Below are 24,900 nucleotides of genomic sequence, written 5' to 3'. Positions count from 1 at the left end.
TTCAGCTCCGCTCCATACACCTCGTACACATTTAGCTCCGCTCCGTACACCTCATACACACGGCTCTGCTCCGTACACCTCATACACACACGGCTCTGCTCCGTACACCTCATACACACACGGCTCCGCTCCATACACCTCGTACACATTTAGCTCCGCTACATACACCTCATACACATTTAGCTCCGCTCCATACACCTCGTACACATTTAGCTCCATACACCTCGCACACACACGGCTCCGCTCCGTACACCTCGCACACACACGGCTCCGCTCCATACACCTCGCACACACACGGCTCCGCTCCATACACCTCGTACACACACGGCTCCACTCCATACACCTCATACACACACGGCTCCGCTCCATACACCTCGCACACACACGGCTCCGCTCCATACACCTCGTACACACACGGCTCCGCTCCATACACCATACACACACGGCTCCGCTCCATACACCTCATACACACACGGCTCTGCTCCATACACCTCGCACACACATGGCTCCGCTCCGTACACCTCGCACACACACGGCTCCGCTCCATACACCTCGTACACATTTTGCTCCGCTCCATGCACCTCGCACACACATGGCTCCGCTCCGTACACCTCGCACACACACGGCTCCGCTCCATACACCTCGTACACATTTTGCTCTGCTCCATGCACCTCGCACACACACGGCTCCGATCCATACACCTCGTACACACATGGCTCTGCTACATCCACACTGTAAACACCTCCTGACCCCACACAAGGCAGCTTACTTACCTCATCCAGCAGCACCATGTGGCAAGTTGGCAACCAGCACAGCCGAGTCCTGCAATCCACGGAGGTCCCGATCATGTGACCCCTGACTCCTCCCCTCCTGTGACCTCATCACAGGTTCTGTGCGCACAAAGCAGGCAGCCAATATGTGGTGTAAGGCTCTGCGGTGCAGGGATGACCGGCTGATATGTACTGCACTGCATACGGAAGGGTAAGGGGCACGGCTTAACACAAGGGGGCATGTCGGCTGCTTCTCCTGCTGTCTGCGGGAAGCAGAGCGCCCCGTGCTGGACAGCGGGGCAAAGGCTCAAAACCGGGACAGTCCCGCACAATGAGGGACGGTTGGGAGCTATGGAATATCTATTGTGGGGAAATCGCCATAGAGTCTAAGATTTGAAAAAGAAAGGAAGTGAATAATTGAGGCTAGGTTTACATTTGCGGTTGAGTCGGCAGCCTTTCGTACGCAACCGCAAACGCATGGTAACGCTGTTTTTTATCCGCAACTTACACATGACGGATAAAAAAAACGCAACGTTTGCACGCATTCGCATTTATGCGCATGCGTTTGATAGGAAAAAAATTTTCAAGGACAATTTCCTTGACACAATGGGCGTGTCTCATGGGATTATGTATGTATTTAGACCCTTGTACAAACTAAAACGAATGCATGTCCTTGCGTTCCCAAACTGTAATGCGTTTATTTGACGCGCTCGTTTCGCAAGTGTCTGCATGCGTATGGCGGCGGAAATTTACAGCCACAAAAATTCTAACATGCGTAAGCAAACGCAGGCGAACGCATGCACCTGCGTCTACAATGTTAAAGATATGAAATGAAGACGCATGCTGTGGACACAACCGCAAATGTGAAACCAGCCTAACACCTTTAGAGGTAATTATTCTTACCTCAGAGGAAACTGGATGTCTGCAATTAGTCGGTTCGGTACCAATGGGAAGTCATGAATATTGGGGTTTGTATAGATCAGATATTTGAGATATAGATTTTCAGAGTTGCAGCGAGGTCACAGATGTGACGCATTCACTCACTTTGCCGTGGGTTAATTAGAATCACTCCAATTAAATAATCGCCTGATAGATGGTGTGAACCGGGGTCATGTTTGGTCTCTGGGTAATGGTAAAATCATGATAAACAATAAGATGGTGATATAGCCCGCATGTGATCCTCTGGGGTGGAAATATTCTGGAAAATGGAAATCTCAATTTTCTGCTAGGAGTCATCAAGGGGGAAAAACACATGAAGGACTCCCAGACTATGAGAAATAAGATTTGGTCTGATGAGACGAAGATAGACCTTTTTGGTGATAATTCTAAGCGGTATGTGTGGAGAAAACCAGGCACCGCTCATCACCTGCCCAATTAAATCCCAACAGTGAAACATAATGGTGGCAGCATCATGCTATGGGGGTGTTTTTCAGCTGCAGGGACAGGATGACTGGTTGCCATTGAAGGAAACATGAATGCGGCCAAGTACAGAGATATTCTGGATGAAAACCTCTTCTAGAGTTCTCTGGACCTCAGACTTGGCCGAAGGTTCACCTTCCAACAAGACAATGAACCTAAGTTCACAGCTAAAATAATAAAGGAGTGGCTTCAGAACAACTCTATGATCAGTCTTGACTGGCCCAGCCAGAGCCCTGACCTAAACCCAATTGAGCATCTCTGGAGAGACCTGAAAATGGCTGTCCACCAACATTGACCATCCAACGGAACTGGAGAGGATCTGCAAGGAAAAATAGCAGAGGATCCCCAAATCCAGGTGTGAAAAATTTGTTGCATCATTCCCAAGACGACTCATGGCTGTACTAGCTCAAAAGGGTGCTTCTACTCAATACTGAGCAAAGGGTCTGAATACTTATGGCCATGTGATATTTCAGTTTTTCATTTTTAATAAATTTGTAAAAATTACTACATTTGTTTTTTTTTTCAATCGAGATGGGGTGCAGAGTGTACATTAATGAGAAAAAAAAGAACTTTTTTGAATTTACCAAATGGCTGCAATGAAACAAAGAGTGAAAAATGTAAAGGGGTATGAATGCTTTCGATAACCACTGTACGATCTGCCTGTAACAAACGATTGGTGGTGGCAGCAAGTAGTTTTTGGGTTATCGTGGAGTTAGCAGTCACCGTAATGTGGTATATATACATTCCATGTGTTGGAATCGGATGTGTATTTACCATACACTCACTGTTGGAGAACTAACAACTAGCCTATTAGTGGTAACAGCCACAGCCTCATCTGTGAATCGTCGCCCAATCATGTAATTATCCTGATGATATGGGGCAGCAGGGCGCTGTTTGTGACAAAAAGGTAACAGCGGGGTGGTTCAACGTGACTCCTCTGGCTGTGATCTTTGAAACCCCCCTAAACCTGGAATCAGATTTAGATGCAGGAGTGCTGCAACAGGCAAAACTGTGTCTTTTTTTACAATCTAACTGTAGGGACAGTAATGGATAGACGCCTTTTAGGCGCCTCTCCATTACTAACCTGTTGGCTTGATGTCATTTACCATAAAACAGCTGACCTCAACCCCACAAAAATTACCCCACTTGCCACCGTCACAAGGAAAATAGGAAGATCCAGGGAAAGCAACAGAATTGAGGGTGGCTGAGAGCTACTAGTTTTATACTGGGGGAGGGCAATATCCATGACCCCTTACCAGAGAATACCAGCCCCCAGCTGTCTGCTTTAGCTTGATTGGTTGTCAAAAATGAAGGGGACCCGAAGCCATTTTTTTTTTAATTATTTATTTCAACAATTTATAATAAACAGTGTGGGAACCCCTCTGTTCTTGATAACCAGCCATGATAAAGCTGACAGCTGAGGGTTGTAGCCTGATGCTGTGAGTTTTGCCTGGCTGGTTAACAAAAATAGAAGAGACCCCATGTCATTTTTATTGATTTATTGCACAGGCGCCAGCTGATGAATATTCCCATTAGCTGCGCCTGCTTTCGCTGTTATCAGCGACAACAGGTATAGGCTGATGGGAGTAGCACTCTTTTTTTTACCACCAGTCACCGCTGCTAGCACACGCCATCATCTGACAGCGTGGGAACCGCAGCTCTCTAACCCGCAGTAATAATCTTACTGGTGATCAAAGCCTGTGTTTGCTGTGCTGTCATGCAGATCACAAATTGGCAAACAATGGGTGTTCAGGCCTGCCACTCATCTGAATCGGGTCTGGGTACTGTTTGGATAGCAAAACCAAACATTTTTTTTAGATGTTCGTCCATAACTATTCTTCAGTACAGAGCTTGACTATCTCAAGCTATAGCCTTTGAATGGAGCAATGCCATGACCATGTAGCTGCTGCTCTTTGCTACCTGAACACTTGGTTTCCTTGTGATCTGAGGCTGCTCCATCGCTCACTATTACCAATGCCATGGATGGAGTTCGACTTCATTAAGTTTTTTGAAGTATTTAATGTGGTGGAACCAAAATATTTCCATATTGTGTAAGTGAGAACACATGTGGAAGCAGGCAGATATCCTTCAAGCCTCCTGTGAAGATTTTTTTTTTTATATGAATATGTGCATGTACTGCAGTTTATTAATATAATCACCTACCACAGTCGTTGTATCCGTAATTCAGCACCACTCCGCTCTTCTCAGTGAAGCTCTGCAGACTCTCCGATCACATTGCACTCTGCATGAGGCAGAAGTCTCTTTAAGACCACGTTCACACGATCAGTATTTGGTCAGTATTTTACATCAGCATTTGTGAGTCAAAACCAGTAATGGGTGATAAATGCTGAAGTGGTGACATGTTTCTATGATACTTTCCTCTGACTGTTCCTCTCTTGATTTTGTCTTACACATACTGATGTAAGTCTATGAAGCATCGTTCTCACGCTTCATAGACATTGTAAAAGCCACTTCCGGGTCACACAGAGTGCGGTGTGATTGGAGAGTATGCAGAGCGTCACGGAGAAGAGGAGCGGAGTGACGCCGGATCCTGGAGGTGAGCATATTAACACATTGCCCTACATACACATATGCACAGATTTAGTTTTAAAAAAACTGCATGGGAGGCTTCTTTAATGAATGTTATCAGTGCAGTCAGTCTAGAAATACCACCAGCTATGTTTTGGGCAGGATGAAAATTTTAAAGGATGTGGACATTTTTTCTTTTTAACCCCTTTACCCCCAAAGCCTGTTTTTCACCTTCCCGACCAGGCCAAATGTTATAATTCTGTCCCGTGCCACTTTGTGGCAATACAGGTGTTTCTCACTAAATTAGAATATTAAAAAGTTAATTTATTTCAGTTCTTCAATACAAAAAGTGAAACTCATTATATAGTCATTAGAAACAGTGATCTATTTCAAGTGTTTATTTCTGTTAATGTTGATGATTATGGCTTACAGCCAATGAAAACCCAAAAGTCATTATCTCAGTAAATTAGAATAATTAACCGATTTTTGGGAGGAAGAATAACAAAAACCAGCAATTCAGGAATTTTTTTTTAATGTGTATGTTAAAATTGATAAGGCAGCTTTATCCTTTGGGTCAGTACAATTACAGCAATACCACATTTATATCTGTTTTTGTGTTTTGGCGCTTTTACACAATATATTTTTTTTATAGAAAAATATTTTCTTTTGCGTTGCTTTATTCTGAGAGCTATTTTTTTTAATTTTTCTGCTGATGGATCTGTGTGGCGGCTTGTTTATCGCAGGACAAGATGACGTTTTGAGCGGTACCATTTTTATTTATGTTTTTTTTTTATTGCATTTTATTCCACTTTTTGTTTGATAAAGCAATTTTTTTGCCTTTCTTATTTTACGGTGTTCACTGAAGGGGATAATAACTAGTGTGAGGGGGGCTCGCTCCCTCCCTCTGCCTGCCTTTTGCATGCTGCGATCGATATCAATCACAGCATTTGGGGGGTTAATCGGCTGGGAGCGGTGACCACTCTGTTCCTGGCCGTGAGTCAGATGTGAAATCAGCCGATTAACTGGCGGCAATCGCATGCACACACCTCCTGTGTGAGCAAAATCGCCATAACGTATCCATACGTTCAAGGTCGGTACTTACCAACCTGGACATATGAATACGTCGAGACAACAGAGACCGTAGATGGTGCACAATAGTCACACAGCATTAGAGCAACAGGAAGAAAATAATCCCTGCCCCTTGTTCTACATCTTGAAGGTAACTGCTGGTCTCACCTGTATGACATCGGCAGTCCGAGTATACACTGTGTGGCCCACCAAGGCTCTATGAGGCTGTTCAGTTTGGGTCAGAAGAAGCTCAACTGGTCTAGATGAACCACTGCATTCACAGCACCTCATATACATCTCCAAAAACGGCAGCCCCCACTTGACTACAATGGCAGCAAAATGTTGAGCTGACACAGACGTTGTTTTTTACATATTTTATTGCTTCACTGTTTTTCACTCTTTTAGTCGCTGTTTCTATGGTTACTGACAATTATAAACTTTCCATACATTGTTACATTTAATTGACAAATCCATGAAGTTTCTGTGACGCCTCAATATTCCCAGCGCTGCCCCTTATCCCCTGCACTCCTGCCCCTAACCAGCAAAGCATATTAGATTTCAGAAATCTCATGCACACACATTGTTTTTTTTTTTTCATCATTGTTTTTTGCTTTCCATTGTTTTTGGACAGAGCTTGTCACTTCTTTCAGCATTGTTTTCAGTGGTTTTCACCCATTGACAGCAATGGGTAATGAAAAAAAGTAAGTACAGCAGTATATGAAACCCATTTATTTTTGAGATTTTTGCAGGTTTACCATCTTGTCTTGGTCACCTGAGATAGCAGTTGGGATTAGTACAGTATAATTAAATTAGAGATGGGTAAAAAGTAAACATTAGCCAACCAAGCTGTGAGATTGAACAACACCTTTGGCTGACCAAGGTGTGAGATAGCACAATGCCTGAGCATCTCAATGGCTGACCAAAGTCTGACAGATAAACAGTGTCCTACACACTCAATGCTCTCCAGGGTCTTAAGTAAATTATTCCAGAGGAATTCACCTCCCTCAGCTGTTACATTTGTATGTGTATTTTTTCATGAACATATGTCTTGCCTTGGTGTCCTGTGTTCATGCTTCTGTGATGGAAGCAAAGCTAAACTTTGAGATCGTAAAAAACGAACCAAAAACACACAAACGCACCAAAAAAAATGAGTTTTTGACGCTGCTTTTCTGCCAAGAGTGCAGGATTTGCTACAAAAAAAAATGCAACAAAACGCCTAGTGTGAACTTAGCCTAAAACTTAGGAAATGCGGATAATTGCACTTCAGTAACCATAGAAACTTATTAAGAGATCTAAAAGCCATGAAGAAGTAAACTTTCTGAAAACCAATATTTGTATTATTTTTCTTTATTTTTGGAACACAATTGATTCCCGGCTGCTGTACATAAGGGGTTAGATACAAATTACAATAAACAAACTAACAGTTACAGGCTAGTACAGAAAGGAGAGCCTGACCAAAAGCTGGGTTACAGGGCCGCCATCAGGGCAATACTGCCCTTACTGGTGTATGGGACCCGTTGAGCAGAGGGACCGAGCCCCCTCTCTTCTGCTCACCGAGCCCCAGAAGAAGGTTTCTTCCTATTCAGTGACTGAACTAAAGTCAACGTCTATGTTGTCGTGTGGGAAGGCTTCCCTCACTGCAACAGTTAACATCCACCAGCCAATCACAGGCTGGCAGTTGACGTCAGCACGCACGTTGCCGGCATATATCGTCACTGCCATACACCGGGACATCCGCGTATCAGGTGTATCGGGAAGAGGACGCCGCTGGAACTAGGCCAGATAAGGAGAACCTTTTTTTTTCATAAAGCTGCACCATGGGACAGTACGGAGAGACACGGGGCAGGGTGGAGAGACATGGGGCCAGGAATGAGACACGTCGGATCCACAATGGAGTAAATATGGGAGCAGGATGTGGTACATAATTACTGTAGGGGAATGATTAAGGGATATCATTACTGCTGTGATATTTTATTTTTGAGGATACTCTTTTCAGGGTTGGGGGTGGGAGGTCCTGCTACTGTGCAGGGTGACACTGTTGCTTTTTGTCTTCATCTGGTGTAGTGTAGAAGTTGGGGAAAAATTGGGGAATGTGCTCTAGATAACTGCTATTTTATGAGACGAGTCCTGGCTGGAAAAAGTGATGGCAGTGTACGCTAGATGAAAATGAAGGACTTCAACTAGAGACGTCACCGGTGAGTCAGTGTGTTACCTGTACACTGACACTATATACAGTATACTGTGTACAGAGCTCCTGTTTATAATGTCACTGGTGATCCCTGTATTACATGTACACAAATTATATACAGAGATCCTGTGTATAATGTCACTAGCGATCCCTGTGTTATCTGTACACTGACATTATATACAGAGCTCCTGTGTATAATGTCACTGGTGATCACTGTATTATCTGTACACTGACACTATTCATTGTATACTATGTACAGAGCTCCTGTGTATAATGACACTTATAGTAATATTAGTATTGTAGGTTTTTTTAATTAATGATCGTATTGCAGTATTCGGTCACAGGGCTGTGGAGTCGGAGTCGTGGAGTCGGTAGAAATGTACCGACTCCAGCTTTAAAAAAATGTATTAATATTTCATAATTGAACTTTCATATGAATTTTATAAATGTTACTCAAATATAATATGTTCTATCAAACTATGAACAACAGTGATAAGCAGATCAGCTGGAGATAGAGACATTTCTTAGGGTACCGTCACACAGTCACACTTTGATCGCTACGACTGTACGATCCGTGACGTTCCAGCGATATCCATACGATATCGCTGTGTCTGACACGCAGCAGCGATCAGGGACCCTGCTGAGAATCGTACGTCGTAGCAGATCGTATGGAACTTTCTTTCGTCGCTGGATCTCCCGCTGACATCGCTGGATCGTTGTGTGTGACAGCGATCCAGCGATGTGTTCGCTTGTAACCAGGGTAAACATCGGGTAACTAAGCGCAGGGCCGCGCTTAGTAACCCGATATTTACCCTGGTTACCAGCGTAAAAGTAAAAAAAACCAAACAGTACATACTCACATTCCGGTGTCTGTCCTCCGGCGTCTCAGCTTCTCTGCACTGTGAGCGCCTGCCAGCCGGAAAGCGAGCACAGCGGTGACGTCTGACGTCACCGCTGTGCTTTCCGGCTCTGCTGCTTACACAGTGGAGAGAAGCAGAACGCCGGGGACAGACACCGGAATGTGAGTATGTACTGTTTGTTTTTTTTACGTTTACGCTGGTAACCAGGGTAAACATCGGGTTACTAAGCGCGGCCCTGCGCTTAGTAACCCGATGTTTACCCTGGTTACCCGGGGACTTCGGCATCGCTCCAGCGCCGTGATTGCACCGTGTGACCGCAGTCTACGACGCTGGAGCGATAATCATACGATCGCTGCGACGTCACGGATCGTGCCGTCGTAGCGATCAAAATGGTACTGTGTGACGGTACCCTTACTTCTTGTGTGTCACTGTTCTCCACTGCCCTTATCTAATCTTATACTTGGTTAACCTCATGGTGCCCCAACCCCCCTACTTACAATGTATGAAACTGAAAGTGAAAATGTGTTGCAAATTCTTAGTAGTAAAGCTCCTTCTCTAGACTAGATGTTTACTAGGTGTGGTTCTTCCAAGCATCTCACAGCTGCTACTCAGAAGAGGAAGACTGTAAGAAGTATTATCCTTTCAACAAACTTTGCATCAGTTAACTGTGAGTACATGAGGAATAACAGTATTACTGACCACTATATCAGTTGTACGACCTGGCAATAATTTTGTACAATTGTTTTTAGGAAAAACAATTGTCATTTGGATTCTGAATGCAGAATTAAAAACCTGAGAATTTCAAAGAAGTGTCACATTAAATCAGCTGTATTTGAACATTTCACCATCACTCAAGATAGAAAACATTATGTCTGTCGGTGTATGACAAATGATCCAGACGAAAACAAATGCTGTGAAGCCAAGATCAGTGCATATTCAGGCAAAGATAAAAATGCTCCTACCAGAGCTTCTAATCTAAAGAGACATTTACAGCGCTTTCATCCAGAAGTACTGAAAGCAGTGGATGAGAAAGACTGCATCCAAACCAATGAACCAGTGCCCAGCTCTTCCAGCCAAACAAAGGAGCAGAGAACTTTGCAGCCATCAGTTGCAAGATATTTTGTCAGTGACAAAGTTACTGTGGCAATGACAGTAACTACATTTAAAAAAACAGATCATAGAGCTTGTTGTAAAGGATAGTGTGCCTATTTCATTATTTTCACGACCAGCTTTTATGTGTCTGAATGGGGAAATGGCCCGCAAGCTTGGTGTTTCTCTGGAGAGAGAGAGAGTATTAGAAAATTAGTAATCGATGAAGCTTTTAAACAAAAGGAAGAACTTAAAAAAACTCTCAAGGGACGCTTTCTGTTTCTTAAAATGGATGCCTGCACACGTCACAGAGTGAACTATATTGCCATCAATGTCCGATTTGTTTGTGACAAAAATGAAATAGTTACCAAGACATTGGCAGTAAAAGACACCAAAGCTCATCACACCAGTGAGTTTCTCCAGGTCTTGGTGGAAAAGGTTCTGCAAGACTATGAACTTAAAAAAGAGCAAGTTCTTTCTGTCGTAACTGACAATGCTTCAAATATGATAAGTACTATTAAGCTAATGAATGAGAGTAATGATGGTGACCAGCAGCTAGAAGAACATTCTGGGTCCACAGACACAGAAATGTTTGAAATAGAGGAACTCAGTATTGTAACTGAGGAGCAAACTGAAGTTGCTTCAGATGAACAGCAACATGATAGTTTAGATCAGGGGTGTCAAACTGAATTCCTCACGGGCTGCAAACAGGTCATGTTTTCAGGATTTCCTTGTATTGCACAGGTGATCATTTAATCACCTGCACAGAATGATTCCAGCACCTTGTGCAATGAGAAGGAAATCTTGAAAACACGCATGGTTTGAGGCCCTCGAGGAATGCAGTTTGACACCCCTGGTTTAGATGATCTTATTGAAACTGTGTCAATACGTTCTTTCATTCATCACATGCGTTGTGTTGTGCATACGCTACAGCTGGCTATAAGAGACAGTCTGCAAGGACATGCTGCTGCACTGATTGGCAAGGTGAGAAAATTGGCTACTGTTGCCAGAACCCCTAAAGTTGACTCAATTTTGAAGAGACGTGCTGGACAAGGGGAAATTATTGATCAAGCCACACGATGGGGCAGTACTTACTTAATGATTCAGCGCTTGGTTGAACTGAAAACCTTTCTTGTAGACATGGCTAACCCTCAACTGACGCTAAATGAAAGTCAGTGGAATCAGGTGACTGAGCTGGAAAAATTGCTAGAGCACCCATTTACAGTGACTAAAAAATTACAAGCAGAGGACTTAACTCCAGGTATTTTGTTAAAGGAGTGGAAGAACCTGATGTTTCGCCTGTCCCAAAGAGGAGGGTTAATTGCAAGTAGCATTGCTACATCAATGAAACGGAGAGAGGAGCTACTATTACAAAATAACATTCTTTTGGCAGCTGTTTATGTAGACCCAATGCATCGGATTCTTCTAGATGATCAACAGCTAACTAAAGGAAAAGAAGCTCTGTTTGAAATAGCAGTAAGGATGAAAGGGTTGCAGAACAGTCAGGAGGAACAAGAAGAATTTGGTCGCCCTGCCACATCTTCACCCTCATCAACTGATGAAGAATTTAATTTCGAAAAATATTTGGATCACAAGGACTGTGCAAAGCGTTCCCGCATAGAAGAAGAGTCATCCCCATCAAAGAACACAGCCAGTATATTTCAGCAGAATTTTTCATGTGCACTAAAAGAAATTGAGAAATTTGACCGTTCATCAAAAATAACAGTGCAACAAGCGATTCCTCTGTATCCTGACATTGTCAGAGATGTTGCCCGAGTGGTTACTGCTTTGCCACCAACCCAAGTTAGTGTAGAGAGGTTGTTCTCTGCTCTCAAAATAATTAGATCAGATTTGAGGGCATCCATGAAGGAGGATCTGACAGAGGCAATACTTTTTCTGAGGACAAATTTATAGATTTCTTCTTATTAACTGCATAACAGTGTTTATTGCATATTTACTTACAAGAGTTTAGAAAAGTTTATAAAAGTTATTTGCTATATTCTAATTGTATTCTAATAAATATAGTTTTTGCTCTAAGTGGTCTGATTAATTATATGATGGTGAGAAACTGAATAAGCACGATGTTAATATTTTACAACAGTAAATTTATTGTTACGAATTGGCCATTTATGAAGGAGTCGGAGTCGGAGCCGGAGTCTGATAAAATCCAGGAGTCGGAGTCACAACTGTGGCTTACCGACTCCACAGCCCTGTTCGGTCACTATGTGGTGGTGTGCAGCAGTATTTGTCCCTTGTATGTGGTATTATTGGTCACTATATGGTAGTAATATGTGGTCTGGTCATGGTGTGGCGGTATTTGTCCCTTGTATTTGGTATTATTCGGTCACTATGTGGTGGCCATATGTAGTCTGGTCATGGTGTGATCTTATTTGTCCCTAGAATGTTGTATTTTTCTGTCAATATGTGATGGTAATATGTGGTCTGGTCACAGTGTGACAGTATTTGTCCCTTGCATGTGGTATTATTTGGTCAGTATGTGGTGGCCATATGTAGCCTGGTCATGGTGTGATCTTATTTGTCCCTAGAATGTTGTATTATTCTGTCACTATGTGATGGTAATATGTGGTCTGGTCACAGTGTGACAGTATTTGTCCCTTGCATGTGGTATTATTCGGTCAGTATGGGGTGGTAATATGTGGATCGGCCATGATGTGACGGTATTTGTCTCTTGTATATGGTATTATTCAGTCACTATGTGGTGGTAATACAGTGGGGGGAAATATGTGTTTGATCCCTTGCTGATTTTGTAAGTTTCCCCACCTACAAAGACATGAACAGTCTATAATTTAAGCATTGAGAGATAGAATATGAAAAAAAAAAAATCCAGAAAATCACATTATATACATTTATTTGCATTTTACATTGAGAAATAAGTATTTGATCCCTCTGGCAAACAAGACTTAATACTTGGTGCCAAAACCCTTGTTGGCAAGCATAGCAGTCAGACATTTTTTGTAGTTGATGATGAGGTTTGTGCATATGTCAGGAGGAATTTTGTAACACTCCTCTTTGCAGATAATCTCTAAATCATTATGATTTTGAGGCTGTCGCTTGGCAACTCAGAGCTTCAACTCCCTCCATAAGTTTTCTATGGGATTAAGGTTTGGAGACTGGATATGCCACTCCATGACCTCAAGGTGCTTCTTTTTGAGCCATTCTCTTGTTGCCTTGGCTATATGTTTTGGGTCATTGTCTTGCTAGAAGATCTAGCAACGACCCATTTTTAATGTCCTGGCGGAGGGAAAGAGGTTGTCACTCAGGATTTTATCGTACATGGCTCCATCCATTCTCCCATTGATGCGGTGAAGTAGTCCTGTGCCCTTAGAAGAGAAACACCCCCAAAACAATGTTTCCACCTCCATGCTTGACAGTGGGGACGGTGTTCTTTGGGTCATAGGAAGCATTTCTCTTCCTTGAAACATGGCGAGTTGAGTTAATGCCACAGACCTCAATTGTTGTCACACCGAACCACAGCACCTTCTTCCAATCACTCACAGAATCATCCAGGTGTTCATTGGCAGACTTCAGACGGGCCTGTACATGTGCCTTCTTGAGCAGGGGGACCTTGCAGGCACTGCAGGATTTTAACCCGAGTAACAGAGCCAATATGCAGCTTAATGACCAGGACAATTTTTATAATTCTGACCACTGTCACTTTATGAGGTTATAACTCTGGAACGCTTTAACGGATCCCGCTGATTCTGAGATTGCTTTTTCGTGACATATTGTACTTCATGTTAGTGGTAAAATTTCTTCTATATTGCGTTTATGAAAAAAAACGGAAATATGGTGAAAAATTTTTAAATTTTGCAATTTTCAAACTTTGCATTTTTATGCCCTTAAATCAGAGAGATATGTCACACGAAATGGTTAATAAATAACATTGTCTACTTTACATCAGCACAATTTTGGAAACAACATTTTTTTGTTAGAAAGTTATAAGGGTTAAAAGTTGACCAGAGATTTGTCATTTTTACAACAAAATTTACAAAACCATTATTTTTAGGGACCATCTCACATTTAAAGTTACTTTGAGGGGTGTACAAGACAGAAAATACCCAAAAGTGACACCATTATAAAAACTACACCCCTCAAGGTGCTCAAAACCACATTCGAGAAGTTTATTAACCCTTTACGTGCTTCACAGAAACTGAAGCAATGTGGAAGGAAAAAATTAACATTTAACTTTTTTTTTACGAACATTTTACTTCAGAACCTTTTTTTTTTTTTTATTTTCACAAGTGTAAAAAGATAAAATGAACAAAAAATTTGATGTGCAATTTCTCTGAATACGCCGATACCCCCATATGTGGAGGTAAACCACTGTTTGGGTGCACCGCAGAGCTTGGAAGAGAAGGAGCGCCGTTTGACTTTTTCAATGCAGAATTGGCTGGAATTGAGATCAGACGCCATGACGCTTTTGGGGAGCCCCTGATGTGCCTAAAAAGTGGAAACTCCCCAAAAGTGACACCATTTTGGAAACTAGACCCCTTAAGGAACTTATATAGATGTGTGGTGAGCACTTTGAACCCCCAAGTGCTTCACAGAAGGTTATAACGTAGAGCCGTGAAAATAAGAAATCATATTTTTTCCACAAAAATTATATTTTCGCCCACAATTTTTTGTTTTCACAAGGGTAACAGGAGAAATTGGACCCCAATAGTTGTTTCTAGTTTGTCCTTAGTACGCCGATACCCCATATGTGAAGGGGGGACCACTGTTTGTGCACACCATTTTGGAAATTAGACCTCCCAAAGAGCTTATCTAGATGTGTGGTGAGCATTTTGAATGCCCAAGTGCTTCACAGAAGTTTATAATGCAGAGCCGTAAAAATAAAAAATCTTTTTTTTTTCCCACAAAAATGATTTTTTAGCCCCCATATTTTTTTATTTTTTCAAGGGTAACAGGAGACACTGGATCCCAAAAGTAGTCCAATTTGTCCTAAGTACCCTGAAATCCCCTGACGTACCTAAACAGTGGAAACCTCCCAATTCTAACTCCAACCCTAACCCTAATCAAAACCCTAACCCTAACACACCCCTAACCCTAATCCCAATCCCAACCCCAACAATAACCCTAATTACAATCCTAACCCCAACACAACCCTAATCACACCCCTACCCATAACCCTAACCCCAACACACCCCTAACCCTAATCACAACCCTAACCCCAACACAACCCTAACCCTAATCACAACCCTAACCCCAACACACCCCTAACCCCAATCACACCCCTAACCACAACCCTAACCCCAACACACCCCTAACCCTAATCACAACCCTAACCCCAACACATCCCTAACCCTAATCACAACCGTAACTATAACCCTAACCCCAACACACCCCTAACCCTAATCCCAACCCTAACTATAACCCCAACACACCTCTAACTCTAATCACAACCATAACCCTAACCCCAACACATCCCTAACCCCAACAATAACCCTTATCACAACCCTAACCCCAATCACAACCCTAACCATAACCACAACCCTAACCCCAACACACCCCTAATCCTAATCCCAACCCTAACTATAACCCTAACCCCAACACACCCCTAACCCTAATCCCAACCCTAACCTCAACACACACCCCTAACCACACCCCTAATCCCAACCCTAACCATAATAACTCTAATCCCAAACCTAACCCTAATCCCAAATCTAACTCTAATCCCAACCATAACCCTAACTTTAGCCCAACTCTAACCCTAATTGGAAAATGGAAATAAATACATTTTCTTTATTTTATTATTTTTTCATAACTAAGGGGGTGATAAAGGAAGGGGGGGGGGGGGGGGGGGAGTTATTTACTATTTTTTCTAATTTGATCACTGTGTTAGGGTCTATCACAGTCACCAAAATGAACCAATAGGAAAATTCTTCCTACTGTTGCCGGGTGCCAGCTGATCTCGGCGGGTGCACTGCGCCTGCCATTTTCTTCCCGGAAGAAAATGGCGGCACCCATGGATGGAAGCAGGAGGGCTTACCGACCCGGATCATGTTCTTTGGGGTCTTGGCTACGGCCGGCAGCCGAGACGCAGAGATCTGCCGGGTGTACTACGCATGCGCCCGCCTTTTTCTAACCGGAAGATGGCGGTGCCCATGGGAGGAAGCACGAGGAGCACCGGGAGGTACCGGGGACCCCATTTCTCTGTTCTCTGATGTGCGATCACATCGGAGGACAGAGATTATATGGGACAGCGAACTTTTTTTTTTGCGGTCGCCAGTATTAACCGGTTAATACCGGCGATCGCAACCCGGGGTCGGTAAAAACTGACCCGAATCATGTTTTCTAGGGTCTCGTCTACCCCCGGCAGCTGAGACCCGGGAGAAAATCTGACTCTGGGGGGCGCTATATACTTTTTCCTCAGCGCCGTTAATTAACGGCGCTGTGGTTTAAGTACCCTTAACTACTGCCATTAAAAGGCGTATTGGCGGTCGTTAAGGGGTTAAACCTTTATGGCGTGATGTGTTACCAATGGCTTTCTTGGTGACTGTGGTCCCAGCTGCCTTGAGATCATTAACAAGGTTCCCCCGTGTAGTTTTAGGCTGATCTCTCACCTTCCTCATGATCACGGATACCTCACGAGGTGAGACTTTGCATGGTGCCCCAGATCGATGTTGATTGACAGTCATTTTGTATTTCTTCCATTTTCTTACTATTGCACCAACAGTTGTCTCCTTCTCACCCAGTGTCTTACTTATGGTTTTGTAGCCCCTTTTAAGCTTTGTGCAGGTTTATGATCTTGTCCCTGACATCCTTAGAAAGCTCTTTGGTCTTGCCCATATTATAGAGGTTAGAGTCTGACTGAATAACTAAGTCTGTGGACAGGAGTCTTTTATAAAGGTGACTATGTAAGACAGCTGTCTTGAATGCAGGTTGATTAGAAGCGTCTAACAGGTCTGTAGGAGCCAGAACTCTTAATGGTTGGTAGGGGATCAAATACTTATTTCTCACTGCAAAATGCAAATAAATTTATATAATTTATACAATGTGATTTTCCAAATTTTATTTCTGATATTCCATCTCAGTGTTAAAATTAACCTACCCTTAAAAAATAATAGACTGTTCATGTCTTTGTCAGTGGGAAAACTTACAAAATCAGCACGGGATCAAATACTTATTTCTCCCACTGTATGTGGTCTGGTGGTATTTGTCCTTTGTATGTGGTATTATTCGATCGGGTGTTAGATGGGAACTAATAATGTGTGATTGGCAAGGACGTGGTGCAAAAGGGGAGTTTTTCTATGAGATGGCGGTGGGACTGTGGATAGCTTGAGGGTTGAAAGGGGAGCTGGGATAGAGCCTGGGTGGAGTCTCAAGGGGGCCCAAAAATGTTGACAGTATGGGGCCATGAAAGTCCTGCTGGTAGCCCTGTTACAGCCTATAGCATAATGGGGAAGTAGACCGTAGATTAGAAGGTTGCGGCAGCTCCGGTGGTGGTGAGGTGGCAGTTGGGTCATTGCAGGCTGTACATTTCTTGACAAGATGGTTTTCAAGTTCCTTCTGAAAGGTTTCCAAGTGTAGGGGACAATCTGACATGTTGTGGCACAGAATTCCATATGATGGGGAACATTCGAGAAATTTTGGGGTCGATTTCATGAGGAACGTAGGAGTGTGGTAGAGAGGAGGTCTTGGGGGGACCTGACATTACGTGTTTGAAGAGATCGGGAGATTAGTTTGGAGCTATACGGAGGAGACAGGTTATGGATGGGTTTGTTGGTGTTAGTAGTTTGAACTGGGTTCATTGGGTTATTAGTGAGTCAATGAAAGGGATTTGTAAAAAGGAGAAGCAGAAGAGAGGTGGGTTAATTGGATGTTAGTGCTTGATCACATGTTGCTTTTTTCCCATTAAAACAAAGAACAAACAAACCAGGCAGCGTTTTACTATATCAGCAAAGTGAATGACGTTTCTGCTGTCTCATGCACATGCTAATTATTTATTCCTTGCAGATTAGCAGTGGTTTAAAAACTGCTACATGTCGTTCAGTGTTGTTGCAGAGTTTTCACCTATTCAAATGAATGGGAAAAAAGCATCAGACGCATGTTGTGCACAGTGTTTGTCCAGCCAACACACAGATTTCCTGTCAACGCAAACTTTCCTCCTGCAAACAATGACAATGTGCACATGCCTTTAGCCTGAAAATTTTTGGCCATGACTGTAGATATGAACAGACATAGACGAGTAAAAATCTGCAGACCCCGGGTCATCAATAGCCACATGTGTGGCCTCCTTAAATATCTGTACCTCTTCTACCCCCAGATGCCAGGCGATTACCTTGGTGATAAAAATTGCTTTATTTTCTATTATTAGTTACATAAATCGGACTCTGAGGCTCGTGGAATGGTCATCTACTGGCAAACTCCATGATCTGTTCCTGGAAATGACAGTGAAAAGGATTCATTAGATGTGGACCACGAAGGACAAAAACGCTTTACATGTCTGATCATACAAACGTCATCACTCTGCACTGATGGGAACTAGTGATGAGTAGTGTTGAGCATTCCGATACTGCAAGTATCGGGTATCGGCCGATACTTGCGGGTATCGGAATTCCGATACCGAGATCCGATACTTTTGTGGTATCGGGTATCGGTATCGAAACAACATTAATGTGTAAAAGAAAGAATTAAAATAAAAAATATTGCTATACCCACCTCTCCGACGCAGCCTGGACCTTACCGAGGGAACCGTCAGCGTTCTTTGCTTAAAATGCGCGCGTTTACTGCCTTCCGTGACGTCACGGCTTGTGATTGGTCGCGTGCCGCCCATGTGGCCGCGACACGACCAATCACAGCAAGCCGTGACGTAATTTTCAGGTCCTGAATGCCTAATTCTAGGCATTCAGGATTTGAAAATTACGTTACGGCTTGTGATTGGTCGCATCGCGGTCACATGGGTGACGCGACCAATCACAAGCCGTGACGTCACGGAAGGCAGTAAACGCGCGCATTTTAAAATTATGTCACGGCTTGTGATTGGTTGCGTGCCGCCCATGTGACCGCGACGTGACCAATCACAGCAAGCCGTGACGTAATTTTCAGGTCCTGAATGCAGAGTTAGGCCGATACTTTCCGATACCGATACTTTCAAGTATCGGACGGTATCGCTCAACACTAGTGATGAGTGAGTATACTCATTGCTCGGGTGGTCTCCGAGTATTTGTGAGTGCTCGGAGATTTAGTTTTCCTTGCCCCAGCAGCATGATTTGTGGCTACTAGACAGCTTGATCACATGTGGGGATTCCCTAGCAACCAGGCAACCCCCACATGTACTCAGGCTGGCTAGTAGCTGTAAATCATCTAGCTTCGTCAGCAAAAATTAAAGTCTCTAAGCAGTCACAAATACTTAGAGATCACTAATGGGAACGCTTTGTGTCGCGCTGGACATCTTCACAACCACAGTCTGACAATAGGATCCACTCATCTACATGATGCTGCGTTGGTGGCGACAGTCACATTAGGAGTCATTTTTGCGGCCAAACATGGCAATAAGTGCAGCACAGGAGACCACAGGCCTTTAGTGTCAGCAGTCACATTAGGTGTTGTTTGCACGGCCAAACACGGCACTAAGTGCCACACAGGAGACCACAAACCTTTAGTGGCTGCAGTGCATTTGTAGCTTGAAGGCCAACTGTTCGGAGAAGGACGACCGGTGGTTGCTTTGTGTTGTACAACCTCTTCAGCAAGTCAATGGTGGCCATGAGCGGCAGGTTCTGTCTCTGACGCTCCATCTCATACTTCAGAAGGTGCCTTATGGATCCTGGGAAATAAAAAAAAAAGCTGAAATAAGGACCCCAATGTCCTGGATGAAACCCTTCTAGTAACATAACACTGAGGGAAAGTAACAGGATCACGGCAGCGTGCTATGAGAGACGTTCTGGTGCACGGACAGCATTTTCCTGCAGACACGCACAAGGGGCGACCACACACGTAAGCTACACGTGGAATCAAGTGTATAAAGGGGGCAGCCAGCCCCGGCTCATAATACAGCAACTAGACAGTTTTCACTTTATACTGCAATACTAATAACACTTAGAGGGATTTTTCATTAATAGGAAATGTGCCAACGTCCACTGTAAAAGAAAAAAACGGCAGAGTCATATTTGGATGCGGCACCATTCTTCCGATCGCAGCACCGTGTCTCATGCTGGTTACATTACATCATATAATCGCTGCAGATTATCAGCAGCAACATAAACATTTCACATCAGCAAAACGTTGCAATTAAATTAACGGCACCGGTCCAGCAGGGGAGACTGACGTTTCTTTTTTATGGACACTTGAACTGGAAAAAAGAAGGAGTTAGATCCTGTAGATCCGTTGAAAATTCTTTTGCTTTCCCCATGACTCACAATCCAGAAATATCAGTGGCTGGATGAAAGATGCAAGAGTCTGTCTGGATCCCAGAAACTCACTCAGCTTTTATGCACACACACTGATTACAAGCAAACAGGTCACAGGTGAGGATGTTACCTTTAGTAGCCATTCAAACCCATTTGTGTCAACTTCTGTGCATGTTATCAGGCCAAAATCACCAGGGTATGTGAACTTTTGATCAGGGTCATTTGGATGTTCTGGGTTGTCATTATGATTTAAATAGAGAAAACACAGTAGTTTGACAATAAATGGCTTCACCCGACCACTAACCATGAGTAGAGAAAACGTTTTGGTGTCATCATTCATATTCTGTGAAAAAAGGCCAAGAAAGCAAAAATTCTGCTGGGGTATGTAAACTTCTGAGCACAACTGTATTTAGTGTCAGAAAACCCCTTTAACCCCTTCACCCCGAAGCCTGTTTTCACCTAACTGACACGGCCAATTTTTACAATTCTGACCACTGTCACTTTATGAGGTCATAACTCTGAAACGCTTCAACGGATCCTGGTGATTCTGAGATTGTTTTCTCGTGACATATTGTACTTTATGATAGTGGTAAAACTTCTTCGATATGACTTGCATTTATTTGTGAAAAAAACAGAAATTTGTCGAAAATTATGAAAATTTAGCAATTTTCAAATTTTTCGTTTTTATGCCCTTAAATTAGAGAGTTATATCACATAATATAGTTAATAAACAACATTTCCCACATGTCTGCTTTACATCAGCACAATTTTGGAAACATAATTTTTTTTTGTTAGGGAGTTATAAGGGTTAAAAGTTGACCAGCGATTTCTCATTTTTGCAACAAAATTTGCAAAACCATTTTTTTTACGGACCACCTCACACTTGAAGTGACTTTGAGGGGTCTATATGACAGAAAATGTCCAAAAGTGACACCATTCTAAAAACTGCACCCCTCAAGGTACTCTAAACCACATTCAAAAAGTTTATTAACCCTTCAGGTGCTTCACAGGAATTTTTGGAATGTTTAAAAAAAATTGAACATTTAACTTTTTTTTCACAAAATTTTTACTTCAGATCCAATTTGTTTTATTTTACCAAGGGTAACAGGAGAAATTGGACCAAAAAAGTTGTTGTACAATTTGTCCTGAGTACGCCGATACCCCACATGTTGGGGTAAACCATTGATTGGGCACATGGCAGAGCTTGGAAGGGAAGGAGCGCCATTTGACTTTTCAATGCAAAATTGGCTGGAATTGAGATCGGAACCCATGTCGTGTTTGGAGAGCCCCTGACGTGCCTAAACAGTGGAAACCCCCACAAGTGACACCATTTTGGAAAGTAGACCCTCTAAGGAACTAATCTAGATGTGTGGTGAGCACTTTGAACCTCCAAGTGCTTCACAGAAGTTTATAATGTGGAGCCGTAAAAAAAATTAATATTAATTTTCACAAAAAATGATCTTTTTGCCCCAAATTTTTTATTTTCCCAAGGGTAGCAGGATAAATTGGACCCCAAAAGTTGTTGTGCAATTTGTCCTGAGTACGCTGATACTTCATATATGGGGATAAACCACTGTTTGGGCGCATGGCAGAGCTCGGAAGGGAAGGAGCGCCATTTGACTTTTCAATGCAAAAGTGGCTGGAATTGAGATCGGAACCCATGTCGTGTTTGGAGAGCCCCTGACGTGCCTAAACAGTGGAAACCCCCACAAGTGACACCATTTTGGAAAGTAGACCCTCTAAGGAACTAATCTAGATGTGTGGTGAGCACTTTGAACCTCCAAGTGCTTCACAGAAGTTTATAATGTGGAGCCGTAAAAAAAATTAATATTAATTTTCACAAAAAATGATATTTTTGCCCCAAATTTTTTATTTTCCCAAGGGTAGCAGGATAAATTGGACCCCAAAAGTTGTTGTGCAATTTGTCCTGAGTAAGCTGATACTTCATATATGGGGATAAACCACTGTTTGGGCGCATGGCAGAGCTCGGAAGGGAAGGAGCGCCATTTGACTTTTCAATGCAAAATTGGCTGGAATTGAGATCGGAACCCATGTCGTGTTTGGAGAGCCCCTGACGTGCCTAAACAGTGGAAACCCCCACAAGTGACACCATTTTGGAAAGAAGACCCCCTAAGGAACTTATTTAGATGTGTGGTGAGCACTTTTAACCCCCAGTTGTTTCACTAAAGTTTAGAATGTAGCGCTGTGAAAATCAAAAAATAATTTTTTCTTTCCACAAAATGATGTTTTAGCCCGCAATTTTTTTTCCCCCAAGGGTAACAGGAGAAATTGGACCACAAAAGTTATTGTCCAATTTGTCCTGAGTACGCTGATACCCCATACATTGGGGGGAACCACTGTTTGGGCGCACGGCAGAGCTCGGAAGGGAAGGAGCGCCGTTTGAAATGCAGACTTAGATGGATTGGTCTGCAGGTGTCATGTTGCATTTGCAGAGCCCCTGATGTACCTAAACAGTAGAAACCCCCCACAAGTGACCCCATATTGGAAACTAGACCCCCCACGGAACTTGTCTAGATGTGTTGTGAGAACTTTGAACCAACAAGTGTTTCACTACAGTTTATCACGCAGAGCCATGAAAATAAAAAATATTTTTTTTTCCACGAAAATTATATTTTAGCCCCCACATTTTTATTTTCCCAAGGGTAACAGGAGAAATTGGACAACAAAAGTTGTTGTCCAATTTGTCCTGAGTACGCTGATACTTCATATATGGGGATAAACCACTGTTTGGGCGCACGGCAGAGCTCGGAAGGGAAGGAGCGCCGTTTGAAATGCAGACTTAGATGGATTGGTCTGCAGTGTCATGTTGCATTTGCAGAGCCCCTGATGTACCTAAACAGTAGAAACCCCCCACAAGTGACCCCATATTGGAAACTAGACCCCCCACGGAACTTGTCTAGATGTGTTGTGAGAACTTTGAACCAACAAGTGTTTCACTACAGTTTATCACGCAGAGCCATGAAAATAAAAAATATTTTTTTTTCCACGAAAATTATATTTTAGCCCCCACATTTTTATTTTCCCAAGGGTAACAGGAGAAATTGGACAACAAAAGTTGTTGTCCAATTTGTCCTGAGTACGCTGATACTTCATATATGGGGATAAACCACTGTTTGGGCGCACGGCAGAGCTCGGAAGGGAAGGAGCGCCGTTTGAAATGCAGACTTAGATGGATTGGTCTGCAGTGTCATGTTGCATTTGCAGAGCCCCTGATGTACCTAAACAGTAGAAACCCCCCACAAGTGACCCCATATTGGAAACTAGACCCCCCACGGAACTTATCTAGATGTGTTGTGAGAACTTTGAACCCCCAAGTGCTTCACTACAGTTTATAACGCAGAGCCGCGAAAATAAAAAATATATTTTTTTCCACGAAAATTATATTTTAGCCCCCATGTTTTTATTTTCCCAAGGGTAAGGCTGGTTTCACACTTGCGTTTTTTTTAAAAACGCATGTGTGAAAAAACGCATGTAATCGCGGTAAAACGCATGCGTTTTTTTAGACGCATGCGTTTTTATAGAAAAACACAAGAAAACAAGAAAAAACCAAAAAACCCTAACCCTACCCCTAACCCTACCCCTACCCCTAACCTGAAATACGTGGCACTGAAATACGTGGCACTGAAATACGTGTATATACGTATATACGTATATAAGTGCCACGATATTTCAGTGGCCACGTATATAAGTGCCACGTATTTAAGTGCCACGTATTTAAGTGCCACGTATTTCACGTAAATGCCACGATATTTCAGTGCCACGTATTTCACTGAAATACCGTGGCACTTAAATACGTGGCACTGAAATATCGTGGCACTGAAATACGTGGCACTGAAATACGTGGCACTGAAATACGTGGCACTGAAATACGTGGCACTGAAATACGTGGCACTGAAATACGTGGCACTGAAATACGTGGCACTATGACTGTCAGAAAATGTTCATTAAACGGTTAGGGATGAGTTTAGGGGTAGGGTTAGGGTTTGGATCCCTTTATCACCTTGATGGTGGTGGGTGACTTTTCAGTGTGTTCTGTTTTTTTTCTATAAAAACGCATGCGTTTTTAACGCAAACAAACGCGTTGAGATCGGACGCCATGTCGCGTTTGGAGTGCCCCTGATGTGCCTAAACAGTGAAAACTCCCCAATTCTAACTGAAACCCTAACCCCAACCCTAACCCTAGTCCTAACCCTAGCGCTACTTTCACACTAGCGTTTTTTTGCATACGTCGCAATGCGTCGTTTTGGCGAAAAAACGCATCCTGCAAAGTCATCTGCAGGATGCGTTTTTTCCCCATAGACTAACATTAGCGACGTATTGACACACGTCGCAAGCGTCGTGCGACGGTTGCGTCGTGTTGTGGCGGACCGCCGGCAGCAAAAAACGTTACATGTAACTTTTTTTGTGCTGACGGTCCACCATTTCCGACCGCGCATGCGCGGCTGGAACTCCGCCCCCACCTCCCCGCACCTCACAATGGGGCAGCGGATGCGTGGAAAAACAGCATCCGCTGCCCCCGTTGTGCGGCGCTTGCACAGTATGCGTCGGTATGTCGGGCCGACGCAGCGCGACGGCCCCGTACCGAC

At 43.2% G+C, this 24,900-nt stretch overlaps 1 protein-coding gene across 3 annotated transcripts in view; it reads right to left on the bottom strand.

Annotated features, from left to right (window-relative positions):
* Nucleotides 1–12,775: 12,775 nt before the first annotated feature.
* The window catches only part of COQ6 (coenzyme Q6, monooxygenase), a 52,101-nt gene continuing 39,976 nt past the window's right edge, over nucleotides 12,776–24,900 (bottom strand). For 2 of the 3 annotated variants that reach the window (XM_077267398.1, XM_077267399.1), the window contains exons 12-13: nucleotides 19,544–19,710; nucleotides 18,179–18,325 (exon numbers count right to left, since the gene is read on the bottom strand). In XM_077267398.1, the coding sequence (XP_077123513.1) occupies nucleotides 18,296–18,325; nucleotides 19,544–19,710 (197 nt within the window). In that variant the 3' untranslated portion in view covers nucleotides 18,179–18,295. Of the gene's footprint in view, nucleotides 13,700–18,178; nucleotides 18,326–19,543; nucleotides 19,711–24,900 lie in introns of those variants that run through there. The other variant, XR_013216490.1, reaches the window with a different exon arrangement.

This window comes from Ranitomeya variabilis, chromosome 1 (assembly GCF_051348905.1).
Source record: "Ranitomeya variabilis isolate aRanVar5 chromosome 1, aRanVar5.hap1, whole genome shotgun sequence".
Lineage (NCBI taxonomy): Eukaryota > Metazoa > Chordata > Amphibia > Anura > Dendrobatidae > Ranitomeya > Ranitomeya variabilis.
Note: the sequence above shows the minus strand (reverse complement) of the source record. Positions and strands in the feature narration are given on the sequence as shown.